This window comes from Temnothorax curvispinosus, unplaced genomic scaffold, assembly GCF_003070985.1.
Source record: "Temnothorax curvispinosus isolate PA1 unplaced genomic scaffold, ASM307098v1 QBEX01012524.1, whole genome shotgun sequence".
Lineage (NCBI taxonomy): Eukaryota > Metazoa > Arthropoda > Insecta > Hymenoptera > Formicidae > Temnothorax > Temnothorax curvispinosus.
This window is the reverse complement of record NW_020222304.1, coordinates 1-21,363: the sequence shown is the minus strand read 5'-3', so window position 1 is coordinate 21,363 and position 21,363 is coordinate 1. Positions and strand designations below refer to the sequence as shown.

Here is a 21,363-nt window from a genome sequence, read left to right as displayed (position 1 = left end):
GAGCTCGAATATATATATAAAGAAAATGTAAGGATAAAACTACTGATAAAAAAGTTATTGCTACGATGCCTTTCTGTAATAAAATGAGATGATCGAAGCGAAAGGTGGATAGATCGTGAAATAAAAACGCGGCGAACAGAATAAAAAAATTTCCCTTATTTCTCTCTCACATACATTAATACTATTTTCGAATTATCGTTCCAATATAACAGATTCATATGAAAATTGTAATATTCCTGGTGAATACTACAATTTGCACTATGCAAATTCACGATGTTTTTCGAAGAAAGCACCCGCGTCTCTCAACGTTCTTCATCCAATCAACATTCCAATATGTATATATGTTCTGCGGCTCAGCTGTGCGCGCGGAGGAGATAGTTGTCATTCACTCTTACAGCATTAATACAACTTGTAATTAAGTCGGTTAATTAAGTCAGTTAATTAATATCATTTATACTTGAAAAATTTATGACCCAAATAGCATTTTCGTCTAGGCTTAATTCGGAGATGCGAGCAGGCATAAATGGCAAGCTCTGAAAAACTGTGAGATTTTTCCAAGACAAGTATTAAACGATAACTAATTAAAGAGGAAGCAATCTCAAGAATTGTTAAAATCGTTTTCGGTTTTATGCGTATAAACTCTCTCAGAATTTTCACTTGTACCTCTTCGCATCCTCCAGATCCACGAAATTACGAAAGAGCGATCCGCGGAAGCGTCCCGCGCAGCAATGCGTAGTAGCGTAAATCGCGATAGGCACCGTCGGTCGCATCACCTCGTGTTCGAGGCACCCAGGAGTCGCACGATTCTTACGCAATACGGTGGATTGCAGGCGTAAAGCGATTACGCAGTAGGCAAGCAAATTTCACACTCGGACAGGTGGCCGAAATGTACAATAGCATAAAGAAATGAGTTCCTAACCGGTATTTCTGCGATACCGCGAAGAAATTTCGCGCGAAATGTAAAAAACAACTGTTGATAAAGTAAACTGACGAGACATCGTATGCGTATTACAATCAAAATGACGATAAATCAATCACGAAATTGTAACAATAATCGCGTAATATATTTACGCAACATGATTTATTTTTTACAATATGATCGTATACTTAATAATACTAATAATCGTACACTTAATAATACTAGAAACAGTATTTGATTACTAATAGAAATATACAATTTTTCTGAAAAAGACAAAGTTTTATCATATTTTACTTGTACTTTGATATTGCCGTAATTACCGCAGCTGTCATAATTTGTGGTTTGGTGGTGTTGTATTATAGGTGTAAGGCATTTTTGTCTCAAAAAATTCTTTGGTCTAAAGATATCTTGCTTATAGTTTAAATCCCGAATGAATAGCGACCATACCGAACGTAAGATTTTGATAAGTCACATTTCTGAATCCTGCGAATTCGATCATATTCTGAAAATATAACAAAGAATATGAAGAGCAAGTATAAATAAAAACCGCAACCTACATTAGCAAGTTGTTAAGTATAATAGTAAAATAGGCATAATAAAGGAGAGCTTAATGATTAAAATAAAAATAGAATTAAAATGAAACTACAGAAAGTTCTAAAAAAATCTCTCCTTACAACTCGTTATCGCAGTTTATGTGTGTACGTATAAGAAAAAATAAAATAAATATAAAGAAGTATTCTTTACCTTAAAATCCTCTTGTTTTGGAAATCTTCTTATGCTCTCTACAAGATATCGATAAGGTTTCCACTGTCCTGCGATTAGTTGTCCCATCACAGGTATTATTTGAAAGGAATATTGATCGTACAACCTGAAACAGACACCAAATAAATTTTTCTACAGATTGGTTCATGTATAATTATCTTTTTATAAGTTTTCTATAATTTAAAGGCATATATACCATTGTAAAGGTTTATTTTCGATATGACTAAATTCTAGGCATAAAAATCTCCCTCCCGGCTGTAATACTCTGTATGCCTCGGACAACACCTGTGTAAAAATAAACATAGATATATGTAACACACAACATAGATATGTTTAATATAAATTTAATATTCAGATGTTAAGACCTTTAGCTTAAAATGTGTAGCAGATATTCTTTAAAGATTAATAAATATAAATTTCATATACTTTAGTATCTTCATACAATGAATGACTGATTGAGCGATAAACTCATTACAAGCACCTTGTCAATACGCGTCACATTCCTTATACCAAACCCTATGGTATAAGCGGAGAAAAAATCATCCGGGAAGGAAAGCTTCTCCGCATCTTCTTGCTTCCACGTGATATCGCAATTAGCGTCCTGCGATAAACCTAGTCTACTCGCCCGTTTCTTCCCAACGTCTAGCATATGTTGATTTATGTCACACACAGTTACGTGGCTACGCACATTGTGCGGATTTGGCGTGTTCCTCAGAAAATTTATATACCGAAACGTAATGTCGCCCGTGCCACCGGCAGAGTCCAGGAGACGGGTGCCGTGCGTAGGTCCTAATTCTTGCATAAACATATCTTTCCAGATGCGATGGATACCCAGACTCATCGTGTCGTTCATCAAGTCGTAAGAATTGGCGACATTTTCAAATACGGTATACACTGCAAGAAATATTCAACATTAAGTGGCCGTTGTACATCCAAGATTTCAACAAGCTGCAAATGTTTGTGATCTCATCCGCTTGACAGCTGTCAATCTTTCACGGAAAAAAGAGAGGAACAAGAACAATAGAATCTTTACCTTCCTTTCCTTTCTCGCTCTCCTTAACCGTTTGAAAACCGAAGTGCGTCGACCTCTCATCGTCCTCCGATGGTGTCCTCGCCTCTTTCGAGTAACCGCGTCCAGCTGCAGCGGCTTTTAGACATCTGTCTAGTATCCGACCTTCCTTAATGATGTTCGCGCAGAGATTTTTACAAGCCATCGTACCAAACCACGTGTAGACGATCAGGTAAACAGTGCCGTATGATCACATGGAGATCACATATGATACTTGACACGTTGACACTGGTCTGTTCGTTTCACGTGCACTTCCCGCACTCGCGATTGTCTCTCTTCCTTCCTCCGACGTCGCAGTGTAATATATCCATCTCGTTTCCGACGTGGACAGCGTGGGAGACAGCGTCGCAAGGTGCAAATCAGTGCAAATACAACAAACAAATCTCAATGGTCGTCGCGTGTTATCAATAGGGGTACTCAAATAAGTTTAACGGTTTGACAGGTTATGTCGGGTTAAAGTCGAGAAAAGTTAATTTTTAAACTTTGGGCGCGCTACTCTTTGATTATGCAAAATACATAAGTGACTCATTAACCTATCACATTAATCTTTGGGTTAAAAGTTTAAAAATTAACTTTTTATCCGACTTTAACCCGACATAACCTGTCAAACCGTTAAATTCTAACTTATTTGAGTACCCTTAATGTTATCAAAAAAACACCGATAGATTGTGTCAATTGGCTGTCGAATGGAGCACGTCCCAGGGTCTGAAAACTTTTTCACCTGATAATCAATCGCGTCTGGTTATTGCAGGAGCACTGCAGTTAGTTGCTGTCGGCAGACGACGGTTGTGCGGTTGATAAGCAGCAGTCCAACGTCGATGGACCCGGTAAATTGGAGTGAACAACAGGATGCTCGGCTTTGTTCTGCCCAATGTCCAGAGAGTCGTCTTGTCCAGTCCGGCGGTGCGTTCCTGGCTGCCTTTACGAATGCCACGGTAAATATCGATATTTACAATACCGCTTCTGCGCTGTACTTCGATCCCCCCGTGCGAACACACTGTTGAGGGTGAAAAACGCTGGTTTAGGATTATGGTGCGTATGGGTGTTCGCCGATTCAAAATTGCAATTACAATTCACCTTGAATGACACCGTGTATTTTGGCGTTCGCCAAGTGGCCTTGCGCGTCGCTCGCGTGTACGATTAAAAAAAGAAAGTTTGGTCTGGAGTCTACTTACGTTAACGTGCTTCCCAATATTTATGTGAAATCTTCCACATGTGAGATATCTAAAGGTTGTTGAAAAAACAAATCTACGATTAATAATGTGCACTTTATAATTAGCGCTGCTTTCCATCGCGATGCCATCACTTTGCAAACAGTAGATTTTGTATATTTAATATCACACCTGTGTGATTTTAGGCATAATTAATTTTTATGTTTGTTTAAATTGTTTAATTTCCCTTGAACGTGACCTTATTTTAAGAAATATATTTTCTGAGGAAATATATTTTTATTTTAAATATATTTTCATTATGGTGCAGTTTGATGATGAAATTTTTGCGAGTACTTATACCTCGTGCCTCTTTATATCTTATACATCTTATTGTTTCAGATTTGAAGGCAAGAATCCCGGTTTGAAAGTAAAATAGCAAGTATTTTAAACAATTATCAACTGTTAAAGAAATGCTGTTAACGTTTCTTTATATGATAGCCACCATCATGCAAGCACGAAGGATAACATTTCTAAAAGCGCACTTAGATGCCATCTTTAAGGGGAACCAGAATCGTCCTTCTTTTACGCTTAAAATTAAGTCATCTCGACGTTTAAAGAAAGGTAATTTTTATATGTATACACATATGCCAGATTTTATTATACAACTAACGAGTAACGTTACTTTTGCTCAATGTATACATAATGTGGTCTGTGAATACCATAAAAAAATATCGCAAATAGAGAGAACTTTGTATCGTCAGAAAATTTATTTCATAGCCATGTTTTTATATACATATTGAGATTTTTAATTCACATTTATTAAAGGAGAAATATTACATCAAATAAATATGCATTGAGATAATATTGTATATTTATATCTTGTATAATGATTTTTTTAAGATCGCAATGGATACGAGCAGAATGAAAAGTTTTTGAGTTCTCACTTATGTACTAACAAGAATCTCGCGAAACTTGATGAACTATTGTGGTATGATGAAAGAGCGAAATTATATACTATATATCCACAAGTAAGTACAATATATGGCAAATATTATTTCACTTATATTTGCAAGTGCGATAAAATGAGATTGACAACTATTATTTTATTTTAGCAAAAAGTTGACGTATCTAACTGGCTGACCTGTCCGTATGGAAATTCGTTTCCCCTATATATAAATAATAATTGCTGTCAGGTTTTAAGCGAATCTGACTTGCATATTCTCGTGGAAGTTGATATTGAAACTTACGGATCTAAGGCCTCAACGACTTCTGCAAAAGTACAATGTTCAAGTCTTTAATTATTAATTTTATTATTATGCATTCTGCATGTATAACTATATTAATTGTGTAAGCCTTTGAATCTGTATTATTATTTTTCGAATAAGTGAAATTCAAGATTTATCTCATGTTCTACGCATTGTTTTACAGCTTGAAGATTATGGTCTAATTGTGGCATGGACGGTATCGAGTAGAAATATGAACTTTATTTTAAAAACAGACCTAGAACATATTACGAGCTTCATAACTGGGATCATGCAGGGACAATATTGCATTAACAATGGCTTATTTATAAAACGTGTTCAATGTATATATCACTCTTGCATCTCGAAATCTAACATACTTCGATAACTTGACATTCACTTGCTTCATTTTGCTTTATTTTTTTTCAGCTGTTTTGGTATCGGGAAAACCGCGTATTTACAGTGATACTGGACACCTCGGTCCACCGCCAAATAAAAGCAAGTTGTAATAATTTAACTCTTGTATTTGTTGCGACGTATCTTCTAACGTGTAATGATTATATCACTATATACTTTTTACAGATAGTTTTTATGCATTATGCGATGCAGCCCAAGGAAAAACTTCCCAGCAGAAACACAAGCCTAAAGAGGTTGTTAGAGTACGTGGCATGAGTGTACATTCACAAGATAATAATTTGAACACCGAATTTACAGACGAATTCTTTGCAGAAGTTATGAAAGACATTGGTATGTTGGAAGGATATTACGCAATTGCCCGTAAAAAAAATTCACAAGTATAATTTTTATTTTTATATCTCTTAGATGCTAGTTCATCTAATTCTGCACCAGCAACATGTAATTCGTCACCAACCAAACAGCATGTAGGATTAACAAAAAAGCCATATGATTTGAACCATTTACCGGAGGATGTGTTCTTAGCTGTTACTCAAGGCACATCTAAAAATTATACTAACGTTCATTTACCTGACACGGAGAAAAAAGACAATACCGACGATGAAGAATCTGAACATACTGATCAAAGCAAGTCTACTAGAGAAACTGATTCCAAGTTAGTATAATATATCTAAAAGTAAAAAAAAGTATATATGAGGGTGGAGAATATTTAATGATATACTTTCTGTACTCATATTATGAACAATAGAAAAAAAAACGTGATTTTTATGAATCATATTAATTTACAGAAGTTCTGAATTGGAAGAAGAAGAAAAACCTAGTAAGGTGATTAAACCACCAAATGTACTCGTCTGTGCGGATAGCCTAAGCGCGACCGACAATTTACAGAATTTATTATCAAGAGTGCTAGAGGAAGATAGGTATGTTATGTTAGTTTTATATTATATGGATTAGAATTTATAAGTTTTAATAAGTTGTTAAAACTTAATGGTTTCAACAACTTGCTTCTGCAGTTAATTATCTATTTCAATAATTAGTTATGAACGATTGATTTATCTTTTCTAGGTATGTCATCCATGTATTTTCTAAAGGGGAATATGATCGTTGCAAGGTTTGGATAGATCAGGTTTCGTTGGTTGTTCTTTGCGGCAATGTTGGTGCAGAGCTCGGTGCTCATCTTGTAGAATACGTTATACGCGGAGGTAAACTCCTAGCGTTATGCTCCGACATGCTCCATATTTTGCTACCATCGTTCAAGACTGCGGAAGTGCGTGAAAATGAGCTCGTTGACTTTTCGTACGGTAAATGGAAACGAGTGCGTATGATGCATCACATTTTTTGCTACCACGCATCTCCCATACGAACTCGTTTTTCTCAAGATCACGAAGATATAAGGTAATATCTTCTCTGTATTAATAAAATAAAATATAATTATGTCGCGGGGGGAAAAAGAGAAAAATAATATCAGATTAAAATAGATATGAAGAAAAAGTAATTATCCAAGATGTTACTTTTGTAGGGCGTCTGCGCTGAATCCTCCAACGACGGCTAGCGTTAAGGACAAAAAAGGGAATTTACATTCGTTTGATGTAAAAGTATTGGGCAAAGAAGAAACGTGGCACAGTCCAAGCATATTGCTTGCAACTCTGCCTAGCAGTGGTGGTAAAGTTGTGTTCTCCCAAATCCATTTAGAGATAGATCCAATGCAATATGTGTACGAGGGGGATAAATTTGATGTGTTGAAGAAGAGTAATGTTGCACGTTTGGAGATAATCAGCGATCTACTGAGCACACATTTAGGATTAGATGTAAATCGTGATACAAGTCAAAGATCTGTTCGGTACACTCCAGGTTACTTTTTAGGCAAATTTGAGGTACATAAATATATTTAAGAATGAACAATCCTGATAATAATATCTTAATTATATAATTAGCAGTTAAATGCTATGATTTATTAATGATACATATGTACACATACACAATATGACGTTATACATTCGTAGATGAAGCTTAAGATGCTTGAAAAATTAAAGGATAAAATGAGTGGGAATAACGTATTAAAAATGTCAGGAATGGAAATTCAATTTTGCGCAAACAACGAAAATGTGCAATCACCATCAGCTAATTTCCTTCCTATTATGATGCATATGTGCCCGCCTAATTTCTCGACCGTCGATTATTTTGAGGTAAATTCTTCTAATACATTTATATCATTAATTAGTGTACCAACCTTCCAATATATTAACAATAGTGCATATTTAGAGATTAAATCATTTTATGCACTGTGTGTAACTTTGACATATAGCTAAGTGAGTTGAAAAAAAAAAACAATTTTCATTATTAAATTCGAAATTTATTTTCAGAATCTCTATACAAAGGAATTAGGACGCTTAGTAATATACGCGGATGTCTTAACATCATCTATGAATGCGATCGACGCTCGATTAGAACATGGACTGACAGTTATTCCACGCCAACAAGCAGATGGACGAGGTACTATTTTTTATTTTTGATTATATGCAGAAATAGTATAATGGCTACGTCATTTCCAGGGCGATATTCTAATAAATGGCTCAGTCCAAAGGGTTGTGCTATGTTCACTTTACAAATACATATTTCTATAATGTCGAGTATCGGTCATTATATCTCAATTCTTCAACATGTTGCTGCTGTAGCACTTGTGTCAGCAGTAAGATCTATTAAAGGATACGAGGTATTTTTTTTCATTTTTCTATTACAAACTATGAGAGATCCTCATCTCTATTTTTTTTTCATTTTCCTATTACAAACTATGAGAGATCCTCATCTCTATAAAAAAATTCTGACTTTTCATATAATACAATTTATTTTATGAAATTAATGACTAATAATTAATAACTAATTTATTTTAGGATATTGATCTCAGAATAAAGTGGCCTAACGACATATATATTGGTAATTCGATCAAGATTGGTGGTATAATCGTTTCTACGCTGGCGGAAGATGGTGGAGCAATGTTCATCTGCAATATTGGTATGTAACATCAATCACAAATAAAATATAAATTTTATGGATAATTTATCATAATTTAATCCACTTAAAACGAATGTAAATATATATTTCAGGTGCTGGTATAAATCTTTCCAATAGTAAACCCACAACTTGCATTAATGATGCAATTCTGCAATATAATCAAAAATATGGTACAAAGTTGGAAACGTTCTCTTGTGAAAAGTACTTGGCGATGGTATTCAATGAAATGGAAATTTTATTAGATATTCTACATAGCGGCAAAACAGATCACTTCTACCAACTCTACTACAAATATTGGTTGCATACGTAAATAGCCATCATACTTTAACTTCACTTTTTTAATGTTCATATAATAATATTTTCACAGTATTCACACATACGTACATACATATATTCTTTTTTAGGAATTCAAATGTCATGGTAACATTTATAAATGGAAGAAGAGAAAATGTTACGATATTAGGTATTGATAATTACGGATATTTGTTGGTACAAGGAAAAAAGGGCATGTTTACTGTACATTCAGATGGAAATAGTTTCGACGTTCTCAAGGGGCTAATAGTACCAAAAGAAAAATAGGGGATTATATATTCGTTAATTGTTACCGAGAATTATATCTACATGTTAAAATATGGATAATAAATATGTGTACATATAACAGTTTTGTAAATATTAGTACACACGTATCATGTATTACATACATATATTTTACATATGTACATATATAATATAAAGTTCTCTATATATGTATGTATGTATATATGAATGTATGTACATATGCATAAAACTTCATATTATATATGTGTATACGAGTGTGTATATATGTAACATATAATACAAAATTATACATACACACACGTGTATGTATATTATTTTTTTATTTGTTATATATTTGTTCATTGTGTTGTTAAGAAATACAGTTATGTTTGGAGATTTTAGACAAATAATTTTCTTTATTTTACATGAAATTTGATTCATTTTAATGTTCGATGCTCTGTATGCTCTACACGCGTAAGTATATACATACACGCGAAATGAAATAATTATACTGCATGTATAAAAAAAAATTTGTAATATCTTAATTTAATTTAATAATTTTTTATTTGAATTAAGTAATGGCTACTGAAATTACTTCGAAATAAATCATGTATAAAGATATTTAACTATATGTGTTATCTATTTCATAAAGTTTTTCTGAAATGACGGATCTGTGTTTTATAGCTAACATATAAATATACGTTGGATTAACATATAAAGGAATTTAATTAAGAGTGTTATTTCAAGAGAGTTATCTCGTGAACGACGGAGATGCAAATCTAATATTTAAAAATAGATTTATAAAAAAAATTATTGAGATAAAATGATAGCAAATAAGTGAAATCAATCACGCAGAACCATGAAATAGATATGCGGGATAAAAATACACTTAGGATAATGGTAAGATACATATTGTTAAACAATATATACTTATCATTAACTTAATATTATAAGAAACATCATACACAACGTATATTTATGCAATTACAATGCCATTCAAAAAAGTGTATATCATAACAATATTCACATTACCGCCAATAATGAATAAAATTCGATGTAAATAATTCATTATGTACATCTTTTTTTACGTACATAGTAAATCATTTACATGAATTGTCAATTTGATTCATTATTGACTACAATGTGAAAAATATAATTCTGGTCGCAGTATATGACCAGATACGGTAAAATATGGTAAAGAAAAAAAAATTGTTTTCCCTATTTCTCATTCAAATAAAGATAAATATACAAATTTAATAATCTAAACCTATTGCACGCTTATTTCTATCTAATTACATACAGTGTTATAATAATTTAAGTGTGCAAATAGATTGACGGAGTAGATAAAATACATTTTATATAATTAAATTCATATAAATTATCTCTGTATATGTTTTTCATTTTATTATGCTAATGCGTCGAATTCATAATCTCAAGTTGGCTATTTGCAGCAGCAATGTTTAATTAAATAAAACTGAATTTGGATCCTCATTGTCGAGCTGCTTTACATGCCTCAGAACGTCTTTCTTTGTAATTACACCTAGTAATCGCCTGCATGAGAAATTTTAATATTAGTTAAACACATAATGTGTTACTATGTTAATATAAATGATTTATATACATACCCGTTATGCGTAACTAGAGTTTGACGTAATCCCAATTTTCGAAACATATCAACTACAGTTTCCATGGGAGTTTGGTCTGTGATAGTGATAGGGGCCATATCCAATATCTTTTTTAATTTCAAGGGCGGTGGCGAATGACTTTGAATATTGTTTCCATTAGTAAAGACAACTAACGATTGCCTGCTAATATCTTCGATCATTCGCTTGGCATTGGCAATAGCAAGATTGAGGTCCCGTCGTAAAACAAAACCAACTAGATATTGAGATTCTTTCGAGACTATTACAGGAAAACCATTATGTTCCGTTTCTTTAAGCAAGTTCTCTACATCTTCAACCGTCATCGAATCTTGAGTAAGAACGTGAAGAGCTTCGTTTCGTCTAAAAGTTAACAAGAATATATATATATGTATGCATGCACACAATCTTAAAATATACGAAAACATTTTTACATATTATCGTTTTGTGCTTACTTGGGTTGCATGACATCCGCTGCCAGAGTCGTATGTTGAAACTCATCCTTGCTATCCAGAAATGGATATCCATTCAAGCCGATATGAGCATCATAGATGCCTTGTTTCCCGAGAGCATCGCCGACCCATTTACTCGCCATGGCTGCAGCCATTAAAGGTACGATATACCGCACGCCGCCCGTTAATTCGAACATGATGACGACTAAAGAGACCGTCATTCTAGTTACACCCCCAAGAACAGCAGCAGCCCCGACCATCGCGTACAGTCCAGGTGTTATACAGTCGACGCCCATGGAACACTCCTCGCTGAACATCCATATGTGAGGATAATTGTAAGCGAGTTGTTCCATTCCTATTCCGACGATACGACCCATTATCGCTCCCAGACAGAGAGAAGGAATAAACAAACCGCATGGAACTTTCATGCCGAATGTGAATATTGTCATAATGAGTTTTAATATCAGCGCCAGCACGAGTAGCCATATAGCTTTGTAGACTCCTGGACCAGCCGCGGCAATTTCGATTGCAGATTTCACAGCGGTGAAGTTTCTATTGTAATCACTGTTGAGCAGGAGAATTTCTCGAATAATTTAAATACATCCAATAATATATGTAAATTTTGAATCTTGACGATAAAAATTTATGCAATCGTTAAATTTGTGTATTTATAGTAATTTAAAGTTACGTGATATCTTCAATATAGAATAATTTGAATTAAATCACTAAATTAATATTAAAATCTTTCCTTATTTACTAACCATAACATATCCGCATTTGACACTCCACATTGGCTGAACAACAAGTAAATAAGTTGACTAGTGTTCATCCTTGTGTATGGATTAGGATATCCAATTACTGCTGTTACCACTGTTACAATTAACACTTCAGTAACAGGATATTGTCCCAGTTTGGAAGTTTTACGATATCGGCACCAAAATAAATTTGCTTTGATAAATAACGTTGCTATTATTCCCTATCGAAAATTCGCTCTTATAAATACATGCTTTTGAACAATTTTATAATATATAATGAAAGTTACGTACCCCAATTATACCGAGCATGACGAAAGGAATCAATTCAAAGAATATCCAAGGTTTATTATACTCTACATAAAACAGTACTGAATGTTCATTTCCAAATGGATTTATGGAGCGTAGTACAAAAGCAGCTATCAAAGCACAGAAGAACGATCGCCATAAAGTTTTTAATGGAAAATAATAACTGACCTAAAACAAACATAATTTTTATACCATAATTTCAAAATATTAGTACATTAGGCCTGTTTGTTTAGCTGAACTTGTTGCACAGTTCATCTATTCTCCTTTTTTCTCCAACACGAAAGGAAAAAGAGGAAAGATGAATCGTGCAAGAAGCTCAGTTAAAACAAACAGGCCTATTATTATTCATGTACACGTGCATACATGCACACATATAATTTATGACATTTTTTCTCGTTTTCAATTCTAAATTCATTTAAGGTATATTGACATATAATTAAAAATTACTCTGTATATTTTACTAAGATATCCCTAGCCTTGAAGAAACATTGTAACCGCTCTTTAAAACATAAGATTATTATATTTATTTTTCAAATACCTCTTCCAAGCTAAACAGGACACCGCCAATCGGGGCTCCAAAAGCGACGGAAACTCCCGCCGCGGCCGCGGCAGATAAAATTTCCCTCTTTTTTGCTTCATTCCTACCATATTTTGGAAATAGATAAGAAAATATATTTCCTATACAACATGCAATGTGTACCATGGGACCTTCCTTTCCCAAACTTAAACCCGCCGATACCGAAAGAATCAGACCTACTGACTTAATAATCAGTGTCCATTTACCGAGATATCCGCGAATAATAAAACCACTCAAAATAGTTTTTATCTGAAAAAAAAAGGAAAATATAAATAAACATTTAATGTAAGAATCATAAAGTAAATACATTAATTTACTAGATTATATATTTATTATACTATATTATTAGATTATGTATATTTCTGAAAAAGAAAAACTTGATAAATCTTTACTTCGGGTATTCCAGAGCCACAAGCGTAGGGAGCAAACATTCGCACTAGAGATGCAGAAAGTGCTGCAAACAGAAGCGCCCATGCTGTATAAAATAAATATGATATCGTATAAGGCCCTGCACCCTCTTTTGACTGACCAAATACTTGGGGCCATGTCCTCCACTACAAAAAAAATATTATATCTATTAAATTAACTAGAAAAAATTTTAATTAATAGAATATAGCTTTCGAAATTGTAATAAATTTGTGACTGAAATTGAATAGAGAGATATATTTACCTGTGAACAGTTTCCACCATCGAACGTAGTCTCATTATAGCTCCAACAACATTGCTCTTTATTTAGCCAGAAAGCTTGTGGACAAATACCGAATTTGAGATCTGTCATCCAGGAAGCGCCAATATCTATAACACCAGCCGCCACTCCCGTAAAAAGCCCAACTAGTAAAACACACAGCCATCCCGACCATGCGTCGTGAGCTCCTTTTATTAAACCCCAAATAGAATCGTGCTTCTTTTTCACGATATAACGATGTCGCATTCGATCCCGCGCGATATCCCGTTGCCAATCGATAGTATGGAAATCATCATACTGTCCGATGCCAGGTATGTCATCAGAGTCAACTGAAACTATAAAAATAAATTTACAAATTTTCACAACAATGAAATATATTTTTAATACTTGACTTTGAAAATTGTATTTTTTAATATTATCATTGTTATGTATATACAAAAAGGTTTAATGATTACATGAATAGTATCTCAGAATATTGTGTATATGTCAATGATTAGCAAATAATATCTTTCTTATTAGTGATAATTTATCATAATTTCTCTATCCTCAATTTATAAAAAAAAACCTAATATATATTAGATATAATAGTTGAGGTAAGATTTTAAAATAGAGCAAAACGAAAAACGTACACACATTACATTTAACTGTTATGAGTTAACAAAGCAAATTTCAGCATTAAATACATATAACACATATACATAAATACTTACCAGTTTTTCATTTTGTAATAAATTGTGGGATATGTATAAAAAAAGTGAAAAATGTCTTTGAGAAAAATACTAAATAAATCTTTGAAAATAACTTCATAATTAGAAATTAATTTTATTTTAATTATACATGATTAGAAGCACTTTACAAATTACATATCATATTCTGCCGAAAAGACAAAGACATCTTACTAGATTTATGCACATGAAACTTCATTTTTACAATCAGTAATAGTGTAAATACTTTATCCAGTTTGAAAAATATCTTATTCAGATAAATAGATTTAGAATCAATATATCTATTTGGTTATTATATCGAATCAATTATATTGTATCTATATAATTCTTTTTATTAATTAGTTAAATTGGCATTAGATTGGCAATTAGTCGTGTTAACTTACACATTTTGCCACTGACATGCCGCAAGTGCAAATAAATTTGGCTCGATTGTTTAACCGGTATCGCTCGGGATAAACCACAGATCAGATGAGCGGATCAACAGATAGGATGAACGGATCAACAGATGTCCCTCAAAGTTTCTTCAGTAGGAAGAGATAAAGTATGACGATATTTCAAGCTAGGGATACAGACACCAATAGGTATAAGACTACTAAACTCCGTGACAAAATTATGCAAATGGATTTACATCTAGTTTTGCAAAATTTCTTTTACACTTCTTTATAATGCTCGCTAAAAATAAATAAAAGCACTACGTAATTGGATCATTCGGAATCGTGCGTGTGCGAAATCGATTGAAATAAACTTGAAACTTACTATGGGAAGATGCATCGTCGATGCGGACGCAATCCGACAACACGTTATTATCCGAATGAGACGTGTGATGATTGATATCCAGCATGTCGTCGTCGCTACTTAGATTTGTCTCGCGTCTTACAGTTCCGGTTCGTAGTCGTACATCCTCTGTAATGTCACCATACTTTATATTCTGAAAACACAAGATTTATCAGCTATATCTACGGATTCTGTCTTCACTTAACAACATTGTCGACTTCTGTAGTTCAGTAGCTGTGGTTTAAACACTGATAATTTTAGAACAAAAAGATACATTAAACAAAGTTCATAGAGATAAAACGTGCGATGATTTTTAAATAATTTCAACAACTTTTAGTACATACGAGTATACATAAAATATTAATACATGCAAGAAACATATGATAACGTGCAGAACTGTTAAGGGAAAAATAAGATAAACATTACACATTTCACAAAAAGATATTGATCTAGGCACAACGGCCTATAAACGTGCAAAGCAAGAAGATGCAGATTGGAACCAACAACATACCTTTGCATCAACCGAACGATATGTTGTAACGGCATTTGCATTCGAATGAAGAATTGCCGAGTTCAAGGACGCTGTACCTTTCAGCGGAAACTTCTCCATGGCATCATGATAATCTAATTTTACACAAGCAAGATATTATTTTACCCGTTTTACCGTCTTGAAAGAGAGATATACAGGGATCCGTCGTCAAGACTCTACGCGGCAGAGAGAAATCGAGAGCTAACAGTGCCATGCACGGTACTAAATATTCTATTTACGAGCGCGTCATTAATATGTAGCTCAATCAGCTTTACTGTAATCCCTCTTTAATCCTCCAAGTGGACGCTACACGATATAACAGGCATGTTCTTTTCAGCTCAACTTCTTGCACAGAGAGCACCTCATCCTTTCTCTCTGTCTCTCCAACGTGAAGAGAAAAAGAGGAAAGATGAACCGTGCAAGGGGCTCAGCTAAAAAGAACAGGCCTAATTAGAATGGCAATATTCGTGATACAGCAAAATTGCTTCAGATACTTGATCCGTTATGGATTACACAGGTGTGCCATACGTTGTACAAGGAATAAAAAATTTCTTGTGAGAGAAACATCGGTTTTTTCTCTCAGACTGTCTCTCAACGATTATCTTAGTGATTTGCATCTTCTTGTTCGGAAAAGAAAAAAGAGATTTGTTAGAACATCGATTACACACACCATGCCAAACTGACACTGTCAAAAATGAAATGAAATCATTCCTGAAAAACGATTTCGAAACCAAGTGTAAAAAAAAGAGACGCACAAATAAATGAAATGAATACCACAGTACAATGCACTTGGGGACACCATATGACAACTTTTTCTCGCCCTCTCGGGCAAAGCGTGGACGTTACGAACATCGTCTCGCGGACGAGTCAAGCGCGAAAAGTACGTTGACGTTGGTCATGCTCTCGAAAACTGCGTATTTTTAGAGCCTACTTCCAAACTTCCCTTTCACATGACGTTTCATTCCTCAGGCGAGATGAGGTTATCTTGTCAACTTGTGTTGCACGCATACCGCTCGTGAACTTACCATTTTTAAAGGAACGTCCTCGTGTTTTATCTACATGCGCCGATCACTATGCCATGTCCAAGATTAGATTGTATCAGATCAATTTGAGAATTCCACGACAAGAACTCCGTCGGGCAGATACTCCACTTTACTCCACTATCACGTCCGATAGACCACCCCTTTCCCCTACGAAGTCAAAAGTAATTAAGGCAGGTTCTTTTCTTCTGCGCAAAAGTTGTGGCGCACAGAGAAGCGAGTTGACCAATCGTAGCTGAGAGTTTCGGAACGCAGCCTTGTATTCCTCGAGAATTCCTCGATTGTGATTGGCCTCATTTGTTGTATTGTTGGATTCTACAGATTAACATTAATCTCACTCATTTGTCAGTAATGTCAGTTTAATTTACTTTTTTTATAGTTTTAAGAATTTTTTTTACTGTTCACCTTTCTCTAATTTCAAGGATCAGAAAAAGATAAAAAATAAAAGTTAAACCGAGATTATATATGTTAATCTGCATTGATAGAAATTAACTAATTAATTAAAATAGAAGAACGCGCAGTTTACATTAGATTTGTTCATGTAGCTTGAAATTCTCAAAAATTCGTGCACTTAAAACAAGATAAATATACATTGGGCGTTGGAGAAAGAGAGAGCAATGATTTCAAGTGCAAAAAGTGCAAGCGACACGAACAGACCTATTTATCACGTCTACGATCGGTTTCCGAAACTCATCAAAAATTATATGAAGGCCAGAGCACGCGCTTTACTGCACTTTGTGCATTGCCGGTCGAGTGTTGATGTTGTGACATTCTTGGCAATTATTCACCTCCTCACACTTTGACCGAAATAAAAACATCATTAAATGTGAAAATGATTAAACTAACGCAGGATATTAATTTGGAGAATTATACGCTCATCTTGCCGTCGGTGGCGGTCGGAAACGTCGGCCAGTTGTCCGTCGATTTACTCGTTTCGAATCTTAACCTTTCCAAGATCGGTCAAATTTTTAGCGCGTCATTCGTGCCGGTCGTCGGCGCGAATGCCTACAATGAACATTCGAACGAGCTCATCACGGCGATCGACATTTACGCGGGGATCAAAGAACGTATTGTCGTTATACAAATCCGCTCGCCGTACGTGGGCGAGCTCGTGGAATTCTTCAACGAGCTGGCGCAATTTGTCACCGAGAAAAAGATAGCTAAAGTAATTATTCTAATCTACTGTTTCGACAGTGTCATAACTTATGAAATGTTTTTTTTCTCCTCACAGGTAATAATTCTCGCGAGCAGTCATGATTATGTGAAGAGAGAGGTCCAGCCGCAGCATCTCAAGTTGAGATACGTCGCGTCTCCTGGCATACGCTCCAAGATCGGCAAACTCTTTGAAGACCTCAAGTGGATTCCGCATCAACCGGGAGTCGCGTCCGACCTGACGAGTGGAGAGGAAAGATTGCAGATACCAGGGGGTGGCTTCGCCAAGAGCCTCTTCAAGTTTCTGTCCGATGCCGACATTCCTTGCACTGTCTTGTTCAAATTCTGCTCCGAGGGGGATAACATAGAGGACGCGATAGCTCTGGTGCGCTACTTAAATGAATGGATACGTGTGTTAGAAACAAGCGGTAGTGATAATTTGAAGTATCCACCGTCTTGGAAACACTTATTTGGGAAACCACCGTCGCAGGATATATATTGAATATGTATGGATATATTTTATATTCCGTTAATCTCGAAATAATAATATTTTTACTATGGTTATACAAGCGTATATTTGAATTTAATATTAGATCTAAAATAGGAATGTAATTTTTTGTGTATAAAAGTAATAAAGCTACAAACTTAATTTTTATACAGCTTTGCTATGTAAAAATCAAGATTACGATATATTTATATATACATATATATAAATTTAATTCTTTATGGTTTTCAATGTAAATGCAATAAATTGTATATACCAACTTCTCTATGACGAACATGGAAAAATGTCTTAAATTTTATTTTATCAAGTTTTATCTCCGAAGGATAAATAATACTTGTTTGAATACTTTGTTTAAACGTTTATTTTTTTAGTAACAAAAGAGTTTTCTACGCTAGAAGTTTGTACTTTGCGGAAAATGCCGAGTAGGACACAAGAATAGCTAAAGCAGCAGCTAAGAATTCCGAGTTTACCCAGGGACCGAGGAAAACACCGGGATTGTTGAGAACGACCACCGCCAAGGGATTCACGCTATCGGGATCCTCTCCATTCCTTATCGCTTTACGTACAGCGACGTATTTTTCCTCGTCATACAGTTTTATATAATAATCGCCGGATCTTGCCTTCTTAACGTCTTCCGTCCAAGATATCTGCGGCACATGCAAAACAATTTCATGAGTATTACATTATCATTGATGATTTCTACTGAAAGATCGAGTTAGATACTTTGTTTCAAATTCAATTTTCGATCAATAGTTTAAAACAAAAATAAGTAACTTGTTCAGTATCTCTAAATATGTCATTATTCTCGTTCCAATCGTGTAATTTACAATCTTTGTTTATTTACAGATGTACCTATCTTGATTCATTTATGTCAAGACAATAAGTGTCAAAAAGATTGTATTACCTGATATTTATTATCGGCGCTCAATCTGACGGCCGGCAACGTCTTGCCCTCGACTTCGGCGTACAAACTGATTCCCTTTACACCGTTGCTGCACTTTAACACGAATTGCATGGTAAAGGCGACGTTCGTGAGGACCGTCGCGTCCTCCGTCACATATGACGAAGCGACGATCTCGGGCTTCTGACAGGTCTCGGCGAGAGCCGCCGAAATTATACCCGTTAACGCGCACAAGAAAATAATTTTATTCATCTTGCAAGTTTTGTCGGTTCTCTCAAACAATTTGACAACTGTCGACGAGAAATGTTGGTTGGAGAATGCGCCTGATGCCAACGTGCGCCGACTGTGCGCCAATAACTCCAACCAGCCACCAACTGACGTGCCACGTCGATGAGATTGGCGTAACTCGTGTTTCCCTCGTTTAGACTACTTTCGATTGGTGCTTTGATCCACCACGTGTTTCAGACTAACCGCGCGGGAAAACTTGAATTATTATCGATAAATATTTATAATATACTTAAATAATAAGTTATTTTTTTTTAAATCATAAACTATTAAATTCAAATAGAGTTATTTAAAAAGATAATGGAAAAGTACAAAGAAGAATAGAAATATAATTGTAGGTTATATAGAGGTTATTAAAGAGGCATTAAATTATAAATTAATACATAACATAAAAATTATGTATTAAAAATTCTTTAATTATATAAATCGATGATTTATTTAAATATATATTTAACATTTTTATATTAACAGAGATACAATTTTAATATTACTTTAACAAATAATGAAATTTCTGTTTTACAGATGTAGATTAAAAATGTGTAGAGGTATTAAATTATAAACAGACAATCAATATAAAAATTAAAGATTTTTAGATCATATAAGGTGATTTATTTAAATTTAACATTCTTATATTAATAAAGATAAGATTTTAATATTATTTTGCAAACTGCACGAACTGATGAAATTTCTATTTCATTATTTATTTTTACCATTGTAGATATAATAATAATAATATTTATACATGTGAATTATTGAGTTAAAAATGTTTATTCCCTCAATCTATTTTACGATGTCTTCGTTCTGGCAGTGAGAGCGAGATGATGATGTAATCATTGTAATCCACCCGAGTCTACCATAACCTCAAATTGTAAAATTATACTTGCACCGTCAATGCGCGATTATTTGACTGATAGTACGATAAGTTCTGGTGTAATTAATATTTATTTATCTAGATTTATTTTTGTCGCATCGATTTTTCTATTCGCGCGACGATGACAGTCGAGAATGAGAAAGCGGACGAAGGAAAAAGGAATGAGAACGGTGCTGGCGGAGGAGCGGCCGCGGACAACGGCGATTTATGGGGATCTGATATGTATCCGGAGAGGAGAGGAGCGAAATTGAAGCGTAACTGGTGGAAGTGGTTAATTGGCGCTCAGGGACGAGAATCAATAGACAAAAACAAGTGCGAAGACAATGTTTATAGATGTATAAAAAAGAGTAAGACATTCTCTTATTTATATAAAAGGAAGTAGAAAGTGAATTAGCGATGCAAATTTATTTCTAATTGCTAGAACCTAATACTGTATTATTTCAACATGTTTTCCATTCATTTCAAATAGAATCTATCATATAATTTTACTGTTTATTTTATCTAGTCAAATCCAATATTATTTTTTCATCATTTTAATCATGTGTTGTTTCTAGGTCCTATAATAAAACTTATGATGGGAGCACTGAAGAGTTCTGGATGGTTTGTAACTTATTCTTTCATTTTGCATATATATGTGTATATTTATAATTTTATTTCGTTTACTGTTTACTAGATTAGATTGTTATTGATATTCCAGTGAAATAGATATTCGGCGACATATTTCTTGTGAGGTGTGTAATCCGATAGTAACTGGTGGATACGATTCAGAATTTAATCAGGTAAATATTTCTTTTAGTCGTTTAATTAAAATTTTATTTATGCCAAATGTTTTGCTGATGAAATATTTTGTATTATATGTTTGTCGACATGTCAAAAAACAATCTGTCAAAAAAAAAAAGATTTTTTAAATATATATTTGTATTTTGTATATTATTGATAATTATACATGCTAAAAACAATAACAACTTCTTTCCTTTACAGATAGTTGTCTGTCAAAATTCGGCGAGTAGTGAAAGCATGGTTCGGGGAGTTCTTTTACATGAAATGATTCATATGTTTGA

General features: G+C 34.2%; 6 protein-coding genes across 7 annotated transcripts; 3 read left to right on the top strand and 3 right to left on the bottom strand.

Annotated features, from left to right (window-relative positions):
* Nucleotides 1–158: 158 nt before the first annotated feature.
* Nucleotides 159–3,560, bottom strand: LOC112462569 (2-methoxy-6-polyprenyl-1,4-benzoquinol methylase, mitochondrial-like). 2 transcript variants are annotated; one of them, XM_025028434.1, is made up of 6 exons: nt 3,472–3,560; nt 2,715–3,061; nt 2,163–2,575; nt 1,878–1,966; nt 1,664–1,787; nt 159–1,421 (listed from the first exon to the last, which is right to left on the bottom strand). In XM_025028434.1, the coding sequence occupies exons 2-6, from the start codon at nt 2,893–2,895 to the stop codon at nt 1,332–1,334; spliced, it is 897 nt and encodes a 298-aa protein (XP_024884202.1). In that variant the 5' UTR covers nt 2,896–3,061; nt 3,472–3,560; the 3' UTR covers nt 159–1,331. The 2 variants fall into 2 exon arrangements, with proteins under 2 accessions (XP_024884202.1, XP_024884201.1); XM_025028433.1 differs by having other exon boundaries at nt 2,715–3,133; nt 3,472–3,542.
* A 19-nt stretch (nt 3,561–3,579) lies between these two features.
* Nucleotides 3,580–9,226, top strand: LOC112462568 (biotin--protein ligase-like). The gene is made up of 18 exons (XM_025028432.1): nt 3,580–3,685; nt 4,301–4,308; nt 4,400–4,522; nt 4,802–4,929; nt 5,014–5,178; nt 5,330–5,486; nt 5,572–5,640; nt 5,725–5,889; nt 5,965–6,211; nt 6,345–6,476; nt 6,622–6,951; nt 7,076–7,430; nt 7,560–7,742; nt 7,920–8,049; nt 8,109–8,269; nt 8,448–8,568; nt 8,661–8,874; nt 8,973–9,226. Exons 1-18 carry the CDS (start codon nt 3,600–3,602, stop codon nt 9,145–9,147), a joined length of 2,949 nt encoding a protein of 982 aa, XP_024884200.1. The 5' UTR covers nt 3,580–3,599; the 3' UTR covers nt 9,148–9,226.
* Nucleotides 9,227–10,052: 826 nt separating this feature from the next.
* Nucleotides 10,053–16,731, bottom strand: LOC112462571 (H(+)/Cl(-) exchange transporter 5-like). The gene is made up of 11 exons (XM_025028436.1): nt 16,574–16,731; nt 15,531–15,643; nt 15,002–15,173; nt 13,506–13,855; nt 13,228–13,389; nt 12,797–13,084; nt 12,244–12,426; nt 11,959–12,173; nt 11,201–11,761; nt 10,731–11,108; nt 10,053–10,656 (listed from the first exon to the last, which is right to left on the bottom strand). Exons 2-11 carry the CDS (start codon nt 15,627–15,629, stop codon nt 10,566–10,568), a joined length of 2,499 nt encoding a protein of 832 aa, XP_024884204.1. The 5' UTR covers nt 15,630–15,643; nt 16,574–16,731; the 3' UTR covers nt 10,053–10,565.
* A 607-nt stretch (nt 16,732–17,338) lies between these two features.
* LOC112462570 (proteasome assembly chaperone 2-like) lies at nt 17,339–18,304 on the top strand. The gene is made up of 2 exons (XM_025028435.1): nt 17,339–17,753; nt 17,820–18,304. The coding sequence occupies exons 1-2, from the start codon at nt 17,421–17,423 to the stop codon at nt 18,240–18,242; spliced, it is 756 nt and encodes a 251-aa protein (XP_024884203.1). The 5' UTR covers nt 17,339–17,420; the 3' UTR covers nt 18,243–18,304.
* Nucleotides 18,305–18,588: 284 nt separating this feature from the next.
* LOC112462572 (translocon-associated protein subunit delta-like) lies at nt 18,589–19,510 on the bottom strand. Its single transcript, XM_025028437.1, has 2 exons — nt 19,150–19,510; nt 18,589–18,892 (listed from the first exon to the last, which is right to left on the bottom strand). Exons 1-2 carry the CDS (start codon nt 19,396–19,398, stop codon nt 18,632–18,634), a joined length of 510 nt encoding a protein of 169 aa, XP_024884205.1. The 5' UTR covers nt 19,399–19,510; the 3' UTR covers nt 18,589–18,631.
* A 748-nt stretch (nt 19,511–20,258) lies between these two features.
* LOC112462573 (mitochondrial inner membrane protease ATP23 homolog) lies at nt 20,259–21,357 on the top strand (the record flags this gene model as incomplete). The annotated part of the gene is made up of 4 exons (XM_025028438.1): nt 20,259–20,649; nt 20,857–20,902; nt 21,000–21,081; nt 21,284–21,357. Coding segments are annotated over exons 1-4 (428 nt in total), but the record flags the coding sequence as incomplete, so codon positions are not given.
* Between the last annotated feature and the right edge of the window lie 6 nt (nt 21,358–21,363).

Coding starts and splice junctions, on each gene's coding strand:
- LOC112462570 (XM_025028435.1), top strand. CDS start 17,421: ATGATTAAACTAACGCAGGATATTAATTTGGAGAATTATACGCTCATC. Junction 17,754..17,819: donor CCGAGAAAAAGATAGCTAAA/GTAATTATTCTA, acceptor TTCTCCTCACAG/GTAATAATTCTCGCGAGCAG.
- LOC112462571 (XM_025028436.1), bottom strand. CDS start 15,629: ATGGAGAAGTTTCCGCTGAAAGGTACAGCGTCCTTGAACTCGGCAATT. Junction 12,174..12,243: donor TCATGCTCGGTATAATTGGG/GTACGTAACTTT, acceptor AATTTTCGATAG/GGAATAATAGCAACGTTATT. Junction 11,762..11,958: donor TCAAATGCGGATATGTTATG/GTTAGTAAATAA, acceptor CCTGCTCAACAG/TGATTACAATAGAAACTTCA.
- LOC112462572 (XM_025028437.1), bottom strand. CDS start 19,398: ATGAATAAAATTATTTTCTTGTGCGCGTTAACGGGTATAATTTCGGCG. Junction 18,893..19,149: donor GCGCCGATAATAAATATCAG/GTAATACAATCT, acceptor CATGTGCCGCAG/ATATCTTGGACGGAAGACGT.
- LOC112462569 (XM_025028434.1), bottom strand. CDS start 2,895: ATGGCTTGTAAAAATCTCTGCGCGAACATCATTAAGGAAGGTCGGATA. Junction 1,788..1,877: donor GAAAATAAACCTTTACAATG/GTATATATGCCT, acceptor TGTCTGTTTCAG/GTTGTACGATCAATATTCCT. Junction 1,422..1,663: donor CAAAACAAGAGGATTTTAAG/GTAAAGAATACT, acceptor TTATATTTTCAG/AATATGATCGAATTCGCAGG.
- LOC112462568 (XM_025028432.1), top strand. CDS start 3,600: ATGCTCGGCTTTGTTCTGCCCAATGTCCAGAGAGTCGTCTTGTCCAGT. Junction 7,743..7,919: donor CGACCGTCGATTATTTTGAG/GTAAATTCTTCT, acceptor ATTTATTTTCAG/AATCTCTATACAAAGGAATT. Junction 8,270..8,447: donor GATCTATTAAAGGATACGAG/GTATTTTTTTTC, acceptor AATTTATTTTAG/GATATTGATCTCAGAATAAA.